Consider the following 20,719-nt stretch of genomic DNA (forward strand, 5'->3'; position numbering starts at 1 on the left):
TCTCAACTCTTGCTGTTCTTCTCCCTGCCTGCTCTGCTCTGGACACACTTCCTTGCTGTTCCCTGGACTTAGCAACTTTATTCCCACCTCTGGGTTTTTGCATTGGCAGTTCCCTCTGCCTGGAAAGCTCTTCCCCAAGATGGCCTTATGATTCACTCCTTTGCTTTATTCAGGTCTCTGTTCAAATGCCACCTCCTTAAAGAGGCGTTGCCCTGACCCCTATGGTTCCTGGCTCTTGCTGTCTCCCTCTCTCTTTATCCTGCTTTGTTTTTGTGGGTTGCATTCATCACTACCTGACATTATAGAAATTTATTGGCTTATTGTCTGTTTCTTCCAGATTATGAACTTCACGGGGGCAGGGGCTTTTGTCTTTTGCTCACTGCAGTATTCCTAGCACTTGGTACGTGGGCCACAGATGAGGTGCTCAATAAACGTTTATTGAATGAATAATGGACCGTATGCTCAATTAACTCACAGGGAGGCGGGGCAGCTGGTCCCTGCCCTCCAGCCCAATCTAATTAGGAAAAGCGAGACCCAAAGAGTGTGGGGTGGCCAGAGAACAGGACCCAGGGGCTGGGGTTTGGGAAAGTCTTAATGTTCTGGGCTGGGCAGGGTGGGAGGAATCAGGGACACTTCCAGGAGGCCCCTGGATCCAGGATGTGAGCTGGAAGATGGGAAACGAGGGCACTCCTGAGAAGGGACCAGCCCAGCAAAGCTTGAGGAGGGACTGAGGAGGCCAAGTCTCCCCAGGTCTCAGGCAGGAAGATTAGGAGCCTCACACCTGTCTGGATGGGCAGGGAAGCAACCCTGAAACCAGAGCCCCCTGGTGGCCAAACTCTAATATGAACAACCAAGTCGGAGATCATTTATTGAGCACTTTTCTCAAATACAACAGTGCTTTGGTAGGGGGCTTTGATTCCATTTTCAGCAGAGGAATGGAAGAGCAGAGAGGTTAAGTCACTGACCCAGGCTCACCCAGCTCTGCCTCCAGAAATCTGAGGTCTGGGGAGCCACCCAGCGGTTTCCCCACCCATCACACGGGGATTCGGGTGGTGGGGGGGTAAGGACTAAATCCACCGTCTTGAAGAGCCCCAGGCAGACCTGGCTGTGAGCCTCCAGTCGGGGCTCCAGCGAGGCGACCTCAGGCCAGTTATGGGCCTCAGGCTACAGCCAATGAGATCGTGGTGCGGCTGAAATGAGATGGCCCAGCGCCTACAGTATGCACGGTGCTCACACAGAAGCATCATGACTGCTGTAACTGACGTGCCCATCAAGTTATGTGGTTTTGTTTACCCCACTACAGGTAAACATGAAACATCGGGCACACAGTAGGCGCTCCAGAAGGTCAGGATTATCTGAGCACGCCCAGAATCCCACAGAGGTACACGCAAACAGCCCCCTAACTCCCAACTCGCTCAGGAATTGTTCAGTCTTCTCCTCTCGACACCCAGGAGTCCCGGGCTCATCCCCAGGAGCCCAGAGCCCCAGCTTCTGCAGGATCGCAGGCAGCGGGTTCCGTCCCCTTCCCAACCTCACCCCGATGCCCGGGCTAAGGTAACCCGGGTTCCTTCACGGTGTCATTTTCGGGCGGCCCCGCGCTCCCACGTCGTCGGATCCCAGCGCAGACCCGGAGTCTCTAGAAGCCGAGGCCGGGCGGGGACGGGGACGTCGGGGGTCCGGACGGCGGCGGCGCCCCCTCGCCCAGCCCCCGGCGGCCCTTGCCGATGGCCAGGCGGGGCCGGCCGCGGTTCAGGCCGTCCAGGAGCGCGCAGGCCTGGCAGAGCGCGCGGCTGGCCAGCGCCCCGCAGCGGGAGCAGGCGCCGGGGGGCGGGGGCCGCGCGGCCGGGGCCAGCGCCAGGCGCTCGGCCGAGTGCACGAGGTCCAGCACCGCCGACGGCCGCGCCGCCTCCAGCAGCTTGAGCAGGTCGCGCGCGTGGCCGCGGAAGGCCTCGGGCGCGTACACGCACTCCTCGGAGAAGTAGTCGAGGCGGCGGAAGTGCGCGTACAGCACCACCTCCTTCTGCGAGGCCAGCTGCAGCGGGCGGCAGCGCGGCAGGGCGCCGCCCTCGCCCGCCGAGCCCAGGCCCCCGCCCCGCGCCAGCCGGCCCGCGTCGCCCCGCAGGAAGTTCATGAGCACCGTCTCCGCCATGTCGTCGGCGTTGTGTCCTGGGGGAGAGACGGCAGCCGGTGAGCAGGGGGCGCGGGGGCCGGCGGGGCCGCGGGACGAGCCCCCGGGGCACCGTGGGGCGGCCGGGGGGAGGCTGCGGGTGGGCCCCGCGAGAAGGGAGAGGGGAACACACCCGGGCTCGCGTGGAGCAACCTGGGGTGCCCTCATTTGCCCCCCACGTATTGCACACCGGGCCCCCTGTTAGGTGCCCTTTCCTGCGGTGAGTAAAAGCGCTTTACGCTACAAGTATCATTTCACTCTCAACTGAAAGTGTACTTCAGGGCTGTCCAGTGGTTAGAGCTCAGCGCTTTCGATGCCCAGGACCTGGGTTCAATCCCTGGTCGGGGGAACTAAAATCCCACAAGCCGCACCCCTCTACCCCCCAAAAGAAATCAAAATAGCATTTAATGGAGACTGGAAAGAGGATTTTCATGGTAAGCAGAATTCTCCACCACCCCCTAACCTGAAAATATGTTGGGTTCCATGGCAGAAGAGATAAAGATTGCTGACAGGATGAAGGTTGCGAAACAGCTGACCTTAAGATAGGTAGAGCAGCCTGGGTTATCCAGCTGGGCCCCAGGGTAATGGCAGGGGTCCTTACAGTGAAAGGGTCAGGATGGGAGATGTGGGGACAGAGCAAGTTCACATGGTGCAAGGGGAGAAGGACTCAGCCCCTGGCTGCTGGCTTTGAAGCTGGAGGGAGGAGTCGAGGAAGGAGGTGGCCTCTCAAACCCAGAAGAGGCAAGAAAATGGACTCTCCCGTAGACTCTTCAGAAGGAATGCCAACCTTCCTTGCTATCAGCCCAGTGAGACCACTGCCTGACTTCTAAGCTCCAGAACTGCAAGCTAATAAATCTGTGTTGTTTTTACACTGCTCAATTTGTGGTAATTTGTTACAGCAGTCACAAAAACTAGCAGTTGTTGACACAAGTGCCTTTGACAGCACTGCAGTGTTTTTGTGTTATCTTTGTCTAGAGAGACCAGGGAGAAAGCAAGGGAATACTTAACACACAATAAAAAAATGCACTGATTCTCACAACCATCATCTCTCATCTGGACCACTGCAGCTGCCTACCTCTGAGGTCATCTCCTTTGCTCCACCCTTGCCCCTCCAACTCAAGCGTCTCACCCCTGCCAGAGTGAACTTCAAACAGTCTTCTTGTCAGGACCACTGGTTTCCCCACTGCTCAAAGGATCAGGTATTAATGCGTCACAGCCACAAGGGCCCTCAGCCAAGCTCCGCCCACTGCTCGGGCCTCACCTCCCCTACTCTCTGGTCTTCCTGGGGCATCTCAGACTGGCCTCTGCACAGATGGTTCCCTCTGCCTGGAATAACACCCCCCCGCCCCAACCCTCACTCCTCACCTCTCACCCTGAGCCCTCGCATCTCAGAAAACCTCCTGATCGCCTCTCTCCACGTCATAAGGTCCTCTTTTTGCTCACATAGTCCATGTAATTTTTTTCAGTAACATTTATGATTGTTTATCATTTTATATTTGAACTGTGCAAAGGTTCGGGCTTATGTCCGGTCTGTCTTGTGCATAGATGTATTCTCAGTCCTAGTCCGATGATGACAGCATATATAATATATATGTGTAATACATATTTTATATGTGTGTGTATATATATATAACAGCTTGGATCTGGCATTTAGTAGAAACCCGGTGGTTCGTTGAAGGAATGGATGAAAGTGAGAGAATAAAAGAGAGTTATCAAGAGAAGAGATGCCAATAAGAAAGAGGAGTTAAGAGGCAGAGAGATACTTTGCAGAGAGAGATGGATTCTGAAGAGAGACAGTTAGGGGCCGTGAGACGAAGAGTATTAGAGACAATTAAAAATAAGTTAAGAACCAAAGACCTAATCCCCAGAGACTAACTCCTACCCACTCACTTCTCCCATCTCCCACCCTCCTTGCTGATCCGTGTAGACCCAGATGGTGGCCAAGACTAAGTCTCTGTGATGCCCTGCCTAGCGCCATCCCTGACAGAGCCCGTCCGGTCTCCTCCGGCCCCAGCCCAGCCCAGCCCAGCCCACCCCAGCATGAACCCTCTGCCGGCTCCCACCCCATGCCGGAGCATGCGCACACCCCTTTTCCTGTTCCTTGTTGGGTTCCTTTCCCCTAGTCTCCATGACCCCTTTTGGGGCATGCGCCCCAGCCCCTTTACAGTGCCCGTCCCTCCCCCCACACCCCTCCCGGGCGGCGCCTGCGCTCACCGGTCACGACGTGCGTGGCTCCCACGAGGCGCGCCCCTTCCTCCAGCGCCCGGCGCCGCAGCACCCCGCAGAAGGTGCAGCAGGAGCGGCTGCGGCCGGTGCCGGCCGTGCTGCGGGCCACGGCGTCCATCGTCCAGCCCCCGAAGAGGTCTGCGTAGGCCACGACGGTGAGCGGGAGCTCCCAGCGCGCCGCCTGCCGCCGCACGGCCGCCAGCGCCGCGTCCCGGTAGCCGCCGATGCCTTCGTCTACGGCCACGAGGTGCAGCGAGATGCCCAGGCGCGGGGCCAGCTCGCGCAGCACGTGCGCCAGCACCGTGGAGTCCTTGCCGCCCGAGGCGCCCACGGCCACCACGGCGCCGGGCGGCAGCAGGCGGCCCGCGACCACCGTGTGCAGCACCTCGGCCTCGAAGGCGGCGCAGAAGCAGGCGCGGCACAGCGCCTGGCCCGAGCGCGGACGGCGGAGGGCGGCGCGCGCCTGGTGGCAGGAGGCGCACTGCGGTGCGGGCATCACGGGGTCCTGGCGAGGTGGCCGGGGTCGGCTTCTCCTGGATGGGTAGAGAGGGGAGGCGGGTTACACGTGGATTCCGGACTGCGGGGTCGTTGTCTACAGAGAGGCTGCCCCGGTAGTGTCCCCGCCAGAAATAGTGCGGGCCAAGTAGGCTTCTTCCAGAGTAAGGGAGGGTTATACGCGGGGGTTAGGGGCGCAGCCAAAATCTGCATAACTTTATAGTAGGCCCTCCATATCCTCCCGGTTCCACATCCTCGGATTCAACCAAACCGCGGATGGTGTAGTACTGTAGGTACTTATTGGGGAAAAACAAAAACCTGAGTTTCAGTGGAGCAGTTCAAACTCATGCTGTTCAAGGATCAACTGTATTCCGGCTTAAGGAGGTTAGTGCCTCCAGGAAGCCTTCTTAGATTATACCCATTACACACCACGGAGAGAGGGAGCTGGTTGGCGGGGTGGAGGGGAGAAGGAGAGACAGGCAAGTTATACTCAGAATTAGGTCGGATTCTGCTTGGAGGGATGGAGACGCATATCAAGGACCAGTTTCACAGTCTCCAGGGAGGCCATCCCTCTTACAGCCCTGATCAGAAGGACAGGGTCGTTACCACTGACCTGGGCTTCCAGGGCTGTTCAGAGAGCTTTGGAGGCGTCAGTGGTCTAAGAACAGAGAGAGGCAAGGGGACTGAAGCTCTGCTAGGGGAAGGGGAAGAACAAGAAAGACCAACTGGATTTCACTTTGGTGGGGGTGGGATACTGTCTCTAGAAATGTGTCCTGAGGGCAGTCATCTGCTCCAGGGAGACACAGAGGCAGCACCGGTCATACCTCCAAGGAGGTCAACTGGAGCTGCTTCTGTTTGGGGCAGGGGGTTGAGCCTCCACGATTCCTGTGGTCTCAGAATCTCCTGAAAGCTTCTGTGGCCTTATCAAGATGTGGATCAGCCCATCTTTGACTCCTTTCTGCCCTCTCACCTCCTCCTTCCCCACCCAGCTAAAATTCCAGCCATCTCTCCTTGGACCCACCTGCCTGGGGAACCCATAAAAACACACCACACTGAGTCCCTCCTCCCCAAAACACCATCACCTCCAGGCTGGACTAGAGCAGTAGCCTCTGAGCAGGTCACCCTGTTTTCTAGGATTTACCACCATGTGTGGAATCATTTTATGTGACTTGCAATGCTTACTGTGTGTAACACCAGTTAGGGGTCAGTGCAACTCAGACATCTGACAAGCACCTCAAAACCCAGATTCCTGACTCCCCTTCCCAAACGGCTTCTCTTTCGGTAAAGGGCAGCTCCATCCCTCCAGCTACTCAGGGCAGGAGCCTTGTGGTCCAGGACCCTGAACTGCTCTTTCTTCATCCCTCTTCTTACTCTCCCTGGGGGTGACTCCCAATTGCAATGTCAAGTCCCAACCTTTTCTCCAAATGCGCCATTGAAGATGCACCTGGGACATCGTCCTCAGACCTCAAACCCCAAACCCCATGTGCCCAACCAGAACGGAGCAAATCCTGTTTGTAGCTTCAAAACAGATCCAGAAGCCCAACACTCCTTAGCATCTCCACTCCTAGTCTGAGCCATGTCTCTCTCCTGGATACTGCAGGAGGCTCCTCTTTGGTCTCCCTGCCCTCCCCTCCTCTACACACACAATTCTCCACAAAACAGCCAGTGGGATCATGCCAGTATCTTCCCTGAATCCTCCCATGCATCTCATCTCACTTTCGTAAAAGCTTACGGCTGATGACTCTCCCTTTTTCTATGACCTCACTTTCCACTCTCCATCAGCCACTCTGGCCTCTACTCTCCAACATCCCAGGAAACACCTACCCAGCAAAGTGTTAGCACTACTCTTCCCTCTGCCCAGAGTACTCTTCCGTGTCCTGGCCCTCAGGACCCATCAGCTGCGATCATTCAGCACGTCTGTCACAGCTGAGCAATGCACCACTGAAATACTCCCCCCCCACTCCCGCCATCCCAACCCCAGCTTTGACTTTATTCTCCCTCCCTCCCCTGGTTTGCCTCCTGCTCAGCCTCCAGTCTCTTTTGGAGAGCCCTCTCCATGGTTCTCAGGTCCTGCCCAGCTCATTTTCCTTGTGGGTGACTCTGAATCATGATGTCCATCGGGCAGGTCCCAAAAATGTCCCATTGAGGATCCTTGCTGGTCCTCTGGGATCCTAGCTGCCCAGTCACCTGCCACCCCTCCCCCAGGGAGAAACCTGTTCTTGCCCAGCTGTTTCCTGTCTCCTGAGAGCACCACCACTTCCTCCCAGCTCCTCCCCAGGGCAGGACATAAAGTCACCCTGGACTCCTCTCTCTTCTCCCCCTAAATCTACAGTCACTTGGTCCTGGGAGTCAACCTTCTGAATGAGGAGGACTCTGGCAGGTGATGAGTCTGTGCAGATTGTCAGAGGCTCATAAGCCACGATACATTTTTAATTTTACTCAGAGAGAGATGGGCGCCATGGGAGGGTTTTGTACAAAGAAGGGATACAATCTAACTTAGGTTTTAAAAGTTTCCCTTTGGCTGCTGTGTGGGGAACAGGCGTGGCAGGCAGGAGCAGAGGCAGCGAGGCCAGGGAGGAGGCTGTGGCAATAGTCAGTGAGATGATGGTGGCCTAGACTGGGGTGCTAGCAGTGAAAATGACAAGAAAAAGTGGAATTTTGGATCTATTTTGAAGATAGGGTCCACGGGACTTGCACAAGACTTGGATTGGGGTGGAGGGTGGGGTCATGAAGAAAGAGAGGAACGAAGGAAGGATGACTTGGAGCTTTGAGCCTGAGCACCTGGGAGGATAATGGGACCATTTAGGCGAGGGGGTGGGGGTGGGGTGGGGGGACGACACGACACGCTGACCAGAATTCCATTTGGACATGTCAGATTTGAAGTGTCTGTTAAGCAGCTTCCCCTCGAAGACTCTACAGACCCCAGTTGGGTCAGGCCCCTCCTCTGGGCTCGCAGAGTCCCTTGCATGCCTGCATCCCAACCGGACATGACGGTGCCCTTCATGGTGACAGGCCCGTCTCCCCCGCAGTACTGTGAGCTCACCAAAGACAGACACAGGGTCTGCTTCGGCCACCACTGACTTCCCTTGCCTCGCACGGGATTTGGCAAAGGATCGGTGCTCAGTAAAGATGTGCAGGCTGAGGGAATAATAAATGCGCCCGGAAGACGGGACCCAGCCCCCAGGGATGCCTCCGAATCGCAGCCTTGTCAGAAGGACGGGTAGTGTGTAACACCATTCTATCAAGACAGAGGTTCCAGGACAGAGTAGGGACCTCCCGGACGTACTCAGCTGGAGGCGGGGGCAGGGAACTGTTCGAATCTAAACCTGGGGGAGGGGGTGGGCGGGCAAGAGACAGGCCGGACTGCAGTGCCCAAAGTGGGAATCCCGGTCAGAAGGCCTCTGGGATACAAGCGTTGGGAAATCGGACGCGAGTGTCACCACCCCCAGAGAGACCCTCAACCCTCACACGGCACCTCAACAAAGAGCGGGCGCTCACGAGCCGACCAACTTGGGGAGGAAATACTCACCTGGGTAGAACGCGGTACGGTGCTGGATGGCCCAAACTGCCTAGCACGCGGAACTCCGGCACGGAAGTGGCTCCGAAGACTACGACTCCCACAAGGCTTTGGGGTCTGTCTTGCCTACAGCTCCCAGAACCCCATGCAACAGCTCCACCCGAAGCGTAAGTGGTTACTTGGTTACTGGGCCCTCGGCCTACAATTCCCAAAAGTCCCTGCGGCCCCTTTTCCACCTCCTGCACCGCCTGCCGCTCCCAAAATGCACTGCCTTGTTTCTTTCTGCGCCTGCGCATGGACGCGGGGCCCCGGTCGTGTATTGTTTGCCGTGGTAGTGATGTTAACTTGCAGGACGCTTAAAAGGGGAAGTGGCTGTATTCGGATTACCTGCTTTTGTGGGATTCTTATAGGGTTTTAGAAAGGCTATAGAGCATATTATTTTTACCGTTTGATGTGGGGTTGCGGCTGGGAATTGAAGGTGGGAGTGCGGGGTTTACGCGCGTGTGTAAAAGGAGGAGAGAGCGCATGCGCAGGGCAAAGGGTCTGAGGGTAGGGGTTCGGAGCGGATCTACGCGCGCCCCGCACGGGTGGTAACGTGCGCGTGAGCGTGTCGGATGCTGAGACGCAGCGTGTGCGAGCGGAGGTCTATGCGCGTGCGTCAGCCCTAGAGACTCCGACCGCTGAGACTGAGCGTTCCAAAGACTCAGTTCCTGAATCCTACTAGTCCCTGGGCCCGGTGTCATAGAGACTCAGAGTTCCAGAGACCCAGACCCCCGAGACCTCTCCCCCACCGCAACCCAGAAACCTGGAGACTCCATCCCCCCAGGCCCTTGAAACTGAAATCTGGGGGCCAAGGGGGGTCCAAAGATTCACATCTTTGAGACGCAGGAGACCAGAGATCCTGGGGCTCCGAAACTGAAACTCAGGGACCCCAAACCCAGATCCCCTCCAAACCCAGATCCCCCCAAACCGGAGCACAAAGGTCATGACTGTGACGGGACCGGAGCCTCAGGAATCCCAAGACAGGTGCACAGCCCCAGAGTGTGCGGGTCTGTGCTGAGTGATGAGACGAGGGACATGACAGACACGGTGGAGGCCATGTTTTCCTCATGGCAGGGGAGCCATGATGCCTTAGTTTAAGATGAGATGGCCTCCATGAAGGCACCGTCAAGGGTGCTCATGGGCCAGTTCTGGTTATCACTGGTTCGTTGGTTCATTTGTTGAATGGTCATTTCCTGAGGTCTCCTTGTGCCAGGCTGGCCCTGTGCTAGGTTCTGGTGACACAAACGAAGTCACGGTCCTCTGAGCCCTCTTCCAGGTGGGGATGAGAGAGACATAGTTAATACAGGTGGCAAAGCTTGACATGGGTGTTAGGAACTCTGGAAGCTGACCTCAATCACTGCCAACCAGGGCATCAGGAAAAAGAAATTCAACCAGAAGTTATTAGACACCGTGTTTAGCACTTTACATGCACTGTCTCAGTTTGCTCATCTGTAAAATGGAGATGATAATAGCAATACCCGCCTCATAGGGCTTACGTGAAGTCAAATTGAATTAACAACACCCACAAAGAGTGATCTTTGTTCTAGAAAGTTTATTCCAGTTGCCAAGTTAGAAAGAACTGGTAAAATGAATCTCCAGAGGTGGTGAATTTAAAGCACTTTCGTGGATTTCTCTGGCAGTCTAGTGGTTAAGACTCTGCTTCCACTGCAGGGCGCACAGGCTCAATCTCTGGTACAGGAACTAAGATCTCGAATGTCACGTGGTGCGACAAAAAACAACCAACCAAACAAAAACAACCCACTTTCACTCAAGATAAAGTGGAAGCAAAGTAATTTGCTCAATCTCATTTGAAAGATTTATTAAATATAGCACATTTCCTCTTTTAAAAAAAAAGTGAGAATGAAATTTAGAAGACTAGGCAATTGCCCAGAAAAATAAAATAGAACAACAGAAAATCATACTTCCAATAGGACCAGTATAATAGGGGAAACAAATGCCCAGAAAAAAAAAAAATAAAGGAGTGTACCAAGATGGTAATCAAATGTCCTTGGCTCTGGGAAGCTGGACCTGGTATTGATGGTGTTATAGACCATACTATGGTACCATGTAACCTCATGTGTGGGACGGTGCTTTGCATAGAGTAGGTGTTTAATTAACATTCAAGGGACTTACTAGGGGGTGCAGTGGTTAAGAATCCACCTGCCAATGCAGGGGACAGGGGTTCAATCCCTGGTCCAGGAAGATCCCACATGCCGCAGAGCAACTAAGCCCGTGACCACAACTATTGAGGCTGCACTCTAGAGCCCGTGAGCCACAACTATTGAGCCCATATGTCACAACTACTGAAGCCTGCGCACCTAGAGCCCATGCTTTGCAACAAGAGAAGCTACCACAATGAGGAGTCCTCATACCACAATGGAGAGTAGCCCCTCGCTCGCTGCAACTAGAGAAAGCCTGTGTGTAGCAATGAAGACCCAATGCAGCAGATTAATTAATTAATTAATTAATTAATTTTAAAAAACATTCAAGAATGAGAGAAAGTCAGCTGGTCTCCCCAAGACCTAGATATAAACATTCTGTTTAATAAGTACAAATTATAGCTAGTAAGGTCTTATGAGAAGACATTTTAACGTTTTTTTCCCAAAATATAGTAGTAAATTAGAATTATGAATACTTCTCACTATTATTATATGAGGGTGAGTCAAAAATTATCCACACTCTGGCTGTAGAATTTCTGTGAATTTCTGTGTAGCATCTCTCTCCATCAGAGCCCGCTGGATTGCTTACACAGACACCCAAGGATCCATGACGCAGGAGCAGAAGCTGCCAGGCCTTCTTAATATCTGAGCCATACTAGTCTCAGGACATCTTGTCCTCCACATTTTATTGGTAAAAGCAGTCATGAGCCCAATCCAGATTCAAGAGGAAGACATAATAAATTCCATTATGTAATAAAAGGATAACCATATTTGCAGAAGGGAGTGGCAGGATTGTTCAGAGTGGTCTTTGGAGACTACTACCTACAGCTACTCATCTGTCTGTCAGCTGAACCCTCTGTCTGATGAGGGGGATTACCCATTTCTGTCAGGGATGTTCAGAATATGAAGTGGGACCATAAATGTAAAGGGTTAGCACAAAGCTTTCACCTTCCCTGTGCTTGGACCGGTGTCAACAGCCTAGAATTCTCCGTAGGACATTCATGAGGGTTGCTAGAAGGCCAAGGAGGAGAAACAGGCATCTTCCTCTCCCTGGAGTCCCTTCTCCCAGGTAGACCTGGGCCCTTCCCAGCATATCTGACTTATTGACCCTCCTGAATCCAGACCTAAGGTCCCTGTGCTTTGTAATCAACTCCCCGGCTCCACCCGCCCCAGAGCTGCAGACGTCTCGAGTCAGCAGCGCGCAACTCTGAATCAGCACCACGGACAGCGGCATGGCCCTTTCCTCGTGGTCCCCATGAGCCACAGCACGTCCTGGGCAGAGGCCCGACCCCTGCTGGGGCAGAGGTAAGGTTGATCACAAACAGAGCACAGGACTTGGTAGCTGGTGGAGGATCCTCAGCACTGTGGGAGAGGGAGTGAGATTGATAACATAGTACCTGAAAGTCCACGATCATCTGAAGTAGTCACATCCCTTGTGAGTGTCTGGAAGTCTATACTAGGTCTACTTGGCCTATTCCTCTTTGAAAACTCACCTTCTAGTCCAGAAGAACGAGAGCCCCACCCATCCCCTGCCTTTGTTTCGCCCATCCCAGGAATTTTCTCTATGGCATTGGAAATGTCAGGTAACCCCAGTTGTCCCCCAACCAGATGTTAGTTTCCTCAAAGGCAAGAGCTGAATCTTTACTAGAAACCTGAAGGCATAGTGTAGATGGTTGATGAATGACTGAAATTTCTTCCCTTGCCTCATGGTAAGAATTGACAATTCTTCCCTCTCGTTTTTTTTGTTTTTTATTTATTTATTTATTTATTTATTTATTTATGACTGTGTTGGATCTTCATTGCTGGGCACGGGCTTTCTCTAGTTGTGGTGAGCAGGGGCTACTCTTCCTTGTGGTGTGCAGGCTTTTCATTGTGGTGGCTCCTCTTGTTGTGGAGCACAGGCTCTAGGTGTGCGGGCTTCAGTAGTTGCAGCTCGTGGGCTCAGTATTGGTGGCATGCTGGCTCTAGAGCGCAGGCTCAGTAATTGCGGCACACGGGCTTAGTTGCTCCGCGGCATGTGGGATCTTCCTGGACCAGGGCTCGAACCTGTGTCCCCTGCATTGGCATGCAGATTCTTAACCACTGCACCACCAGGGAAGCCCCTTCCCTCTCATATTAACATACACCTCCTATCACCCAGCCCAATGAATCCTGGGCAAAGATGATGAAGTGTCTCCCTGTTGCAGTCCATGGTGCATGAGACAAGGGCCCCTGTGTGATTTGGACAATTCACTTGCCCACTCTGGACGTCAGTGTCTTCTGCAAATTGAATAAGTGGGACTAAAAGTCCTCCTAGCTCTGATGGCCTGTGGTCATAAGTTCCTCTTTCACACACCATAGATGCTCTGTGGCTTCCCTGTGTCTCCTCCAATTCTTCTGCTTTTCTTTGCAAATTGGGGACCATGGGAAACAGTTTGGGCATGGCTCAGCCCTTTTGAGCACAGAGATGCTGTAACCACTCCTGCTAGGAGAGAGTAACTTGGCCAAGGCCCCAGGAGTGGGATGGGGCTGCAGGATGAGATACCAGCTGAAAATGCAGGAATCGGTGATGGTGTGGGTGTACCCTGCATGCTTAGACCCCACACCTTCCCTTCTCAGTTATCCCAGGACCGACCCTACCCACAGCTTATGGGTAACGGTTCTGGGAAGGGGATGATACGGGGTGGTCAGATTCATGAAGCTGAATGGAAGAAAACAGATGGCAATTTTTTCTCTTTATACCAAGTCTTAAGAAAAACAAGTGCAAAACCATAGTACTAACGGTGGCATGCTCAGGTGATAAAACTGCAGAGAAAAGGAACCAAATGGCATTAAAGTGAGGCTAGGGGCTTATTGAGGGAGTGGGGTGTAGTGATGGGGAGGAGAAACAAGAGGGAGATCCTGCTGCTGCTGCTGGTTCTGCTCTGGTGGAGGAAGGGGGGCTGAGGGCCAGAGGGAGCTGGGGAAGGATTACACACTGCAAGTACGGGGGCTGGTGATGGTGCAGGAGGGGCTTGCGTCCACGTGCCCTGCCCCTTCTCCTATCCCAGGCCATGTTAGACTGACTACCCGAGTTCATGGCTACTGGTTCCAAGATACAGACTGGGGCGTTCCAATGGCCACAAACAATCTAGATCATAAAGTACAGAAGGAAACTCAGGGCTGATTCCTCCTCCTTGGGGACCACCAGACCAAATGCTCCCTGGACATCAGAGATGTCAGGAGGAGGGACAATGGAAAATATTTTTTTTAGGATGAAGAAAGGAGTAAGGAAATGGAATTACATGTATAATCTGTTCTCTTTGCATGTAATGGATAAGGAGCAGGATCCAGGAGACGTCACAGGGGAGGGCCTTAGAAGTCTCCGGGCAGGGCTGGGATAAGACACTCATCCTGAGATGGGGGTCAGGGGTAAATTAGGTGGGGGCTCAGAGGGAGGAGCCGGGCCAAAGCCTGAGGCTTCTCTTGGGGCTGTACCTCTAACCTTCCTCTTAATCCACCCGTCTCCCCTTCTCCTCATCAGCGCTGAATCCCATGCCCCACATCCTCGTTTCTGGGACCATAAAATCTGGTTGCCCCGGGAACCTGACCTGCTCTGCGCCCTGGGCTTATGAGTGGGGCATGCCCCCCATCTACTCCCAGACACCAGCTGCCCTCACCTCCGTGATCCCCAGGACCTTCCTCTCCTCAGTGCTCACTTACCCCACAGCCCCAGAACCATGGTACCAAGCTCACCTATTAGGTGAACTTGCCTGGAGCTGAAGTGACCACAACAAGGGTTGTCCACCTCAGCATGTCCTGTGAGAACTGGACCAGGACGCCTGGGTCCCTGAAGGGGTCCTAAGAGCAGTGGGGAAGGGGGTGTCAGGGCCTTGGACAACAGCTCCCAGAATCCAGCCTGGAAGGGTTCGGGAGGATGCCCACCCCCACCCTTTCCCCATTTATGCAGCTCCTGGAGATACAGGGCCCATGTCCACCAAGGCCTCACCATTGACGTGGATCTGCTATGTCTTTCTGTCTCAGACTGTCCACTGAGCTTGACCATGACTGTCTTCCAAGGAAACAGCACAGGTAGGAAGGAGTCCCTTCCCTGGCTGTAGGGAGCAGGGCTGCTTCCAGCTCAGGGCTGGGCTGGGTCCCTGCCTCATCCTGGGTCCACCCTGGTGACCAGAGACCTCCTATTAGGGGAACCCAGTGGTCCCTCCCCCTCCTCAGCCCCAATGGCCACTGTGTCCAGCTGTCCCCACCAGCCCCTCACTCCCCTAGGACGTGTCCACTCCCTCTTCAGCTCCCCAAGAACAGGGCAACATTCACACAGCAGAACCCATTTCCCAAAGCCCCTTATCATCCTTGTCTTGATGGCTTCTCCTGCCCCCTCTTTTTGTTTTCCCTAATAATTGTTTATTTAAGTACCTTAGAACAAATAATATACTCACATGGCTCAAAATTCAAAATGCTCAGCAGAGTCTCTCCTGACATGCACAGTTCCCTGGCAGGAAATAACCAGTGTCCATATGCTGCTCTGAGCCTTGGTTTGTTCACCTAAAAGATAATAGTTCATGGATACCAGTAGCACAAACTGACCTCTTTTTTCTCTGTGACTGTAGAGCATTCCATTACATGGATGGATTCTGATTTTGCATGCATCATCTATTCGTGGAAAGTCATGGCATCCATTTAATCCACTAACAGAAACATTGCAAGGAATCTACTTTCACATGTATGTGTATGTCTGTGGGATAAGTTCCTAAAAGCAAAATGGTAGCTGCTTCATATGTTCCAATTCTGAGAGATCTAGCCAAGTTGATCTTCACTGAGGGTGAACAAGTTTACAGGAGTAAAATCCTATCAGAGCAGCTGGCACAAAGTATATGCTGAACACAGGCTGGATTCCTGAGCTTTGAACAGAAGGGTCCTACTGGGAATTTCTCCTGACTCTGGAGGTAACCAGCATCAGAGCTCAGTCCTTGCATGCTGGGGTTGTCCCTCCTGGAAATGCTTTCCCAATTGGCCTTCACCTGCCTCTGTCTTTGAAAGCTGAACTCAAAAGTTGGGCTTCTGGGTTGATATAGGGGTCAAGCAGCAGCTCATGTTCTCCCCCCCCCCCCCCCATAGAGACAAACCAAACGACTGAGGAAGGTTCCTAAGTGATCACATGGCCACCTGATGAGTGAAACAACATGATCCCCAAATTCACCAATAGCACTGAAGCAAAGAAAGGAATATATCATGGCAATCACTTCATAAAGTAGCCTTGGTGGAAAGAAATCAAAGAACTGGATGAGGCACTAACTGGATGAGCTTGGCTTTCCAAGACAGAGTCAGGTGAAGCCTGGGTGGGTGGGCATTTCCAGGAGGGACACCAGCATGCAAGGACTGAGCTCTGATGCTGGTCACCTCCAGAGTCAGGAGAAATTCCCAATAGGACCTTTCTGTTCAAAGCTCAGGGATCCAGCCTGTGTTCAGCATATACTTTGTGCCAGCTGCTCTGATAGGATTTTACTACTGTAAACTTGTCCACCCTCAGTGCAGATCAACTTGGTCCTAAAAGTGGACCCCAGACCATTTATAACAGCACCAAAACCATAAAGGAACAGCTTTTTAAAAAAAAAAATGCAATACTTCCACACTGAAAAGTATTGAACATTGCTAAGAGAAATTAAAGAAGATTCAAATGAATGAAAAAATATACCATGTTCATGGATCGGAAAGATGTCAGTTTTCTCCATGATGATTTAAAGCAATCCCAGTCAACAGACATGTATATGGATGTATATGCACACATATGTATATGTATATGTATGTATGTGTAAGTATATATATAAATGATATACACACCCAAATTGACAAGTTGATTCTAAAGTTTATGTGGAAATGTAAAGGACCTAGAATAGCAAAACAATCTTGAGAGGAAAGAACACAGTTGGAGAAATCAGACATTATTATAAAGCTAGAGTAAACAAGAGAGTGTGATATGAAACAGAATCTGTAAATAGTCTCATACATACATACACACACACATATGTACACACATGGTCAATTGAACAGCACCATGTCTATTCAACTGAGAAAGGAAAGACTTTTTAACAAATGGTGGTAGGACAAGTGGATCAAGGTTTGGAAAAAAATAAACCTGACCCCCTTGTCACATCAAACAGAAAAAAATTTAGTCTAAGATGGGTCATAAGCCTAAAAGTAAGAGTTAAACTTATAAATCTTCTACAGCTGTGCTGTCCAATATGGTGGCCACTAGCCACACAAGGCTACTGAGCACTTGAAATGTGCTACACTTAGTATGCAAAAAAGGAAGATAAAATACCTCATTAATAATTTTTAATATTGATTCTGTCCCCTACAAATTAGCATTTGCCATCTACCTCTACAAGGACCAAATCATGAGCTGCTGCAGGTGCTGACCTTCAACATCCCCTGAAAGGAGTTCAGGGTGCAGATCAGGAATGAGGCACTCTGTGCTCTGGGAAAAGCTGGCAGAACAAGTCTTCAGATAGTGAGATTTTTTCAGGAGATGATTTCATGAGCCCAATTCTAACATCTGCTCTTATCTAGGAAAGAACTATAATTCTCCATGGTGACATCTGCTCCTCATGACAAGCAGAAACCTTCTTCAAATAGATATGTACTTGATTGCATGTACTCCCCCTTCACCAAAATCACATATATACTGACCTTCCCCCCCTTTGGAGCAGTTTCTCAGAGCTATCTGAAATGCTGTCCCCTGGACTATAGTCCTCATTTTGTCCCAAAGACAACCTAACTCACAACTCTCATGATGTGCATTTCTTTCATTTGACAAGTCCATGTTTAAATGATAACACGTTAGATATATTGGGTTAAATATAGTATGATTAAAAGTAATTTCACCAAGTTATTTTTTTATGGCAGCTACTAAAACTTTTAAAATTATGTATGTGACTTGCATTCTATTTCTATTGGACAGCGTTGCCCTAGAAGAAAACTTAGAACAATATCTATGGATTATATAAAGATTTCTTAAAGGACATCCAAAATACTAAGCATAAGAAATATATATTTAAATTAGACTTCATTAAACACTTTGGTCAGTTTTTTTGTTTGTTTTTTGGTTTTTGGTTGCAGCAGGCAGGCTCCTTATTTGTGGATTGCTGGCTCCTTAGTTGTGGCATGCAAACTCAGTTGCAGCATGCATGTGAGATCTAGTTCCCTGACCAGGGATCAAACCCAGGCCCCTGCATTGGGAACTTGGAGTCTTAACCACTGGGCTACCAGGGAAGTTCCCATTAAACACTTCTGTTCATCAAAGACAGAATTAAGAAAATTAAAGGTAAGCTATAAACTGGGAGAAAATCAAATATATATATACATATATATATATATACACAGAGGGAGACAGAGAGAGAGAGATACCTGAAAGACAGGTTGAACTTAAATATACAAAGAATTCTTACTAGTTAATAAATAAATATTAAAAAAAAAAAGATGTAACAGGCCCCAAACGGAGTCATATGTGCTAAGCCCCACGTCAGCAAACAATACTTAATACCTAACCTAGTTGCAGTTTCAACCTCCCAGGAATGTGACCTTTAACCAGTCAATCTGGAAGTTCCTGGTCATCATTAGTGAGATAACATCCCATGTTCATCTTTATCTCCCAAAGCAAGATGAGGTAATTCATTCTTTCCTTGTCCCTGCCCCCTTCTGCCTATAAAAGCCTTCCATTTTGTACAGCTTCTTGGAGCATCTTTCTATTTGTTAAGTAGGATGCTGCCTGATTCGTGAGCTGACTAATAAAGCCAATTCGATATTGAAATTTGCTCAGTTGAATTTTGTTTTTTACAGCAATGACAACCTAATTTTTAAAATGGGAAAAAGGACTCATTCATATATTTTGTAAGAGAAGAGTTCCAAGTGGCCAATAAGCACGTGAAAATGTGCTCAATACCACTGAGTGTCAGGGAAACGAAAATTAAAATCACAATAGATGCCTTATCACATCTGGTACAGTGGCTAAAATTGTAAATCCTGAGCATATCACATGTTGGAGGGGATGTGGAGGAACTGGAACTCTTATACATTTCTGGGGGAAATGTAAATAACACAACTGCTTTGGAAAATGATGTGGCACTTTTGCATACAGTTGAGCATAATACATCCACTCCATGACCCAACAATTCTACTCCTAGAGATTTACCCAAGAAGAATAAAAGCAAACATCCACACAAACACTTGTATATATGTATGTTTACAGCAGCAGTATTCATAATGGCCAAAGTGTGGAAAAAACCCAAATACCGCAAGAAAATGGATAACCAACGTGTGGTGTATCCATACAACAGAACACTAGTCCTCAAAATAAAAAAAGGAACAACTGACACATGTAACAAGATGAACAAATTTTGCATACATGTTGAGTGAAAGAAACCAGTTGTAAAAGAATACATACTCTATAATTCTACTTATATGAAGTCTAGGAATAGGCAAAATTAGTCTATAGTAACAGAAATTCACAACAGTGGCTGCCTCTGTTGGGAGGGGTTAGGTATTAACTTAAATGGCACGCAAGGAAACTTTGTGGGATGCTGGAAATATTCTATATCTTGACTGGGACAGTAGTTACATGGGTGTATGTATTTAACAAAACTCATTGAATTATACATGTAAGATTTATGCATTTCGCTGTATATAAATTTGCCTTCAATGAAAAAAAAATCAAAAAATTTAATAAAAAAGAGGCCTTGTTCACTGGGGACTGGTCGTTAATTGTGGCCCTCTGCCATAAAGGAGAACTAGGGAAGCCAGTAAGGGTGAAGGACTAGTCTGTCGTAATATGGAGAAAGCTCCCAGAGGAAGTGAAAAAGGAAGGTACAAAATGGTGATTATGCCAACCCTTGTGAAAAAGAAAAAACAATAAGAATATTTAATTCATCATGAAAAAAAAAGAAAAAAATATTTATTCATAGTAGCTTTATATATGAAAATATATACCAGAAACCAATATCAGTGTTGCCACTGGGTAGAGCAAGCCATAAGGGGGACAGGAGTTGGGAAGGAGTCTTGTCATTTATACTTTAAAATAGTTTTAATATTTTAATATGTGCATATCCTGTGACCTATTCAAAGAATTAATTTTTAAAAAGAACAAACCAAACCATCCCTGCTTTAAAATAATTATATATTTATGTTGCAAATTCAAAATGCTTGGCAGGAAATCTGTTGCTTACAAATATTTATGTTGGGTAGACATTATATCTAAAAGAAGCATTAGGTTAAAAAAGAAGGAAGTGATAGCAAAATACCCACCAGATTTCAAAGAATTAGTACAAAAAAGAATACAGACTATATCATTAGTGATGTTTTTTCCTTTTGAAAACATGTTGAAATGATAATATTTTGTATCTATTGGTTAAATAAACATATTATTAAAATTAAAAAAAAAACAAAAAAACAAAAAACAAAAAAAAGAGGCCTTGGGTAAAATTCAACAGCCATATCTAATTAAAACTCTAAACAATCTACAGGTTTATTTATTTATTTTTATTGAAGTATAGTTGACTTACAATATTATATTAGTTTTAGGTGTACACAGTGTGATTTGATATTTTTATGGAGATGTAGATTTAGATATAGTACACGTGCCCACCTCTGTCAATGGGTATATGCAGTGGTTAACTGGGGATGTAGTTTTTTTTATTATTCAGATGAGGCGATTTTGGACATATCTGTGAATCTATGCATTTTAATGTATAGATGTGGTGGTTAAATAAGTGAGCACAGAGACCACAAAAAAAGGGGGGGGGGTCAGCAATGTGCGAGCAGAACATATAGAGATGGCCCCGAGATGCAACAGCAGGCACCTCTTTCCAATCTGTCTACACAGGCCAGGGAGCTGGGAGCCTGTAACAGGGCAGCCGGTTCCCTCTCAAATATTGGCAATTTACATCCGGAAGAACTTCTCAAGGCAGCTCACAGTCCTAATTCTCTGCTAACAAGGACTAGGGTCCCAGTTGCTTTCTCCTCTAGGAATCACTGTACATAACAGCCCTCCAGCTTCTTCTGGGTCCTACAGCTACAGTTTTGCGGTGACTCCTCCTCCATGCGGGGCTCCAGGCAGTGACAGGCAGAAAGCTCCACCCCCGT

The 20,719-nt window shown here is 49.7% G+C and overlaps 1 protein-coding gene across 1 annotated transcript; it reads right to left on the bottom strand.

Moving 5' to 3' along the window:
• Positions 1 to 414: 414 nt before the first annotated feature.
• On the bottom strand, positions 415 to 8,469 carry CTU1 (cytosolic thiouridylase subunit 1). The gene is made up of 3 exons (XM_057710672.1): positions 8,418 to 8,469; positions 4,382 to 4,926; positions 415 to 2,166 (listed from the first exon to the last, which is right to left on the bottom strand). The coding sequence occupies exons 2-3, from the start codon at positions 4,887 to 4,889 to the stop codon at positions 1,637 to 1,639; spliced, it is 1,038 nt and encodes a 345-aa protein (XP_057566655.1). The 5' UTR covers positions 4,890 to 4,926; positions 8,418 to 8,469; the 3' UTR covers positions 415 to 1,636.
• Between the last annotated feature and the right edge of the window lie 12,250 nt (positions 8,470 to 20,719).

Source organism: Hippopotamus amphibius, chromosome 16 (assembly GCF_030028045.1).
Source record: "Hippopotamus amphibius kiboko isolate mHipAmp2 chromosome 16, mHipAmp2.hap2, whole genome shotgun sequence".
NCBI classification, from domain to species: domain Eukaryota; kingdom Metazoa; phylum Chordata; class Mammalia; order Artiodactyla; family Hippopotamidae; genus Hippopotamus; species Hippopotamus amphibius.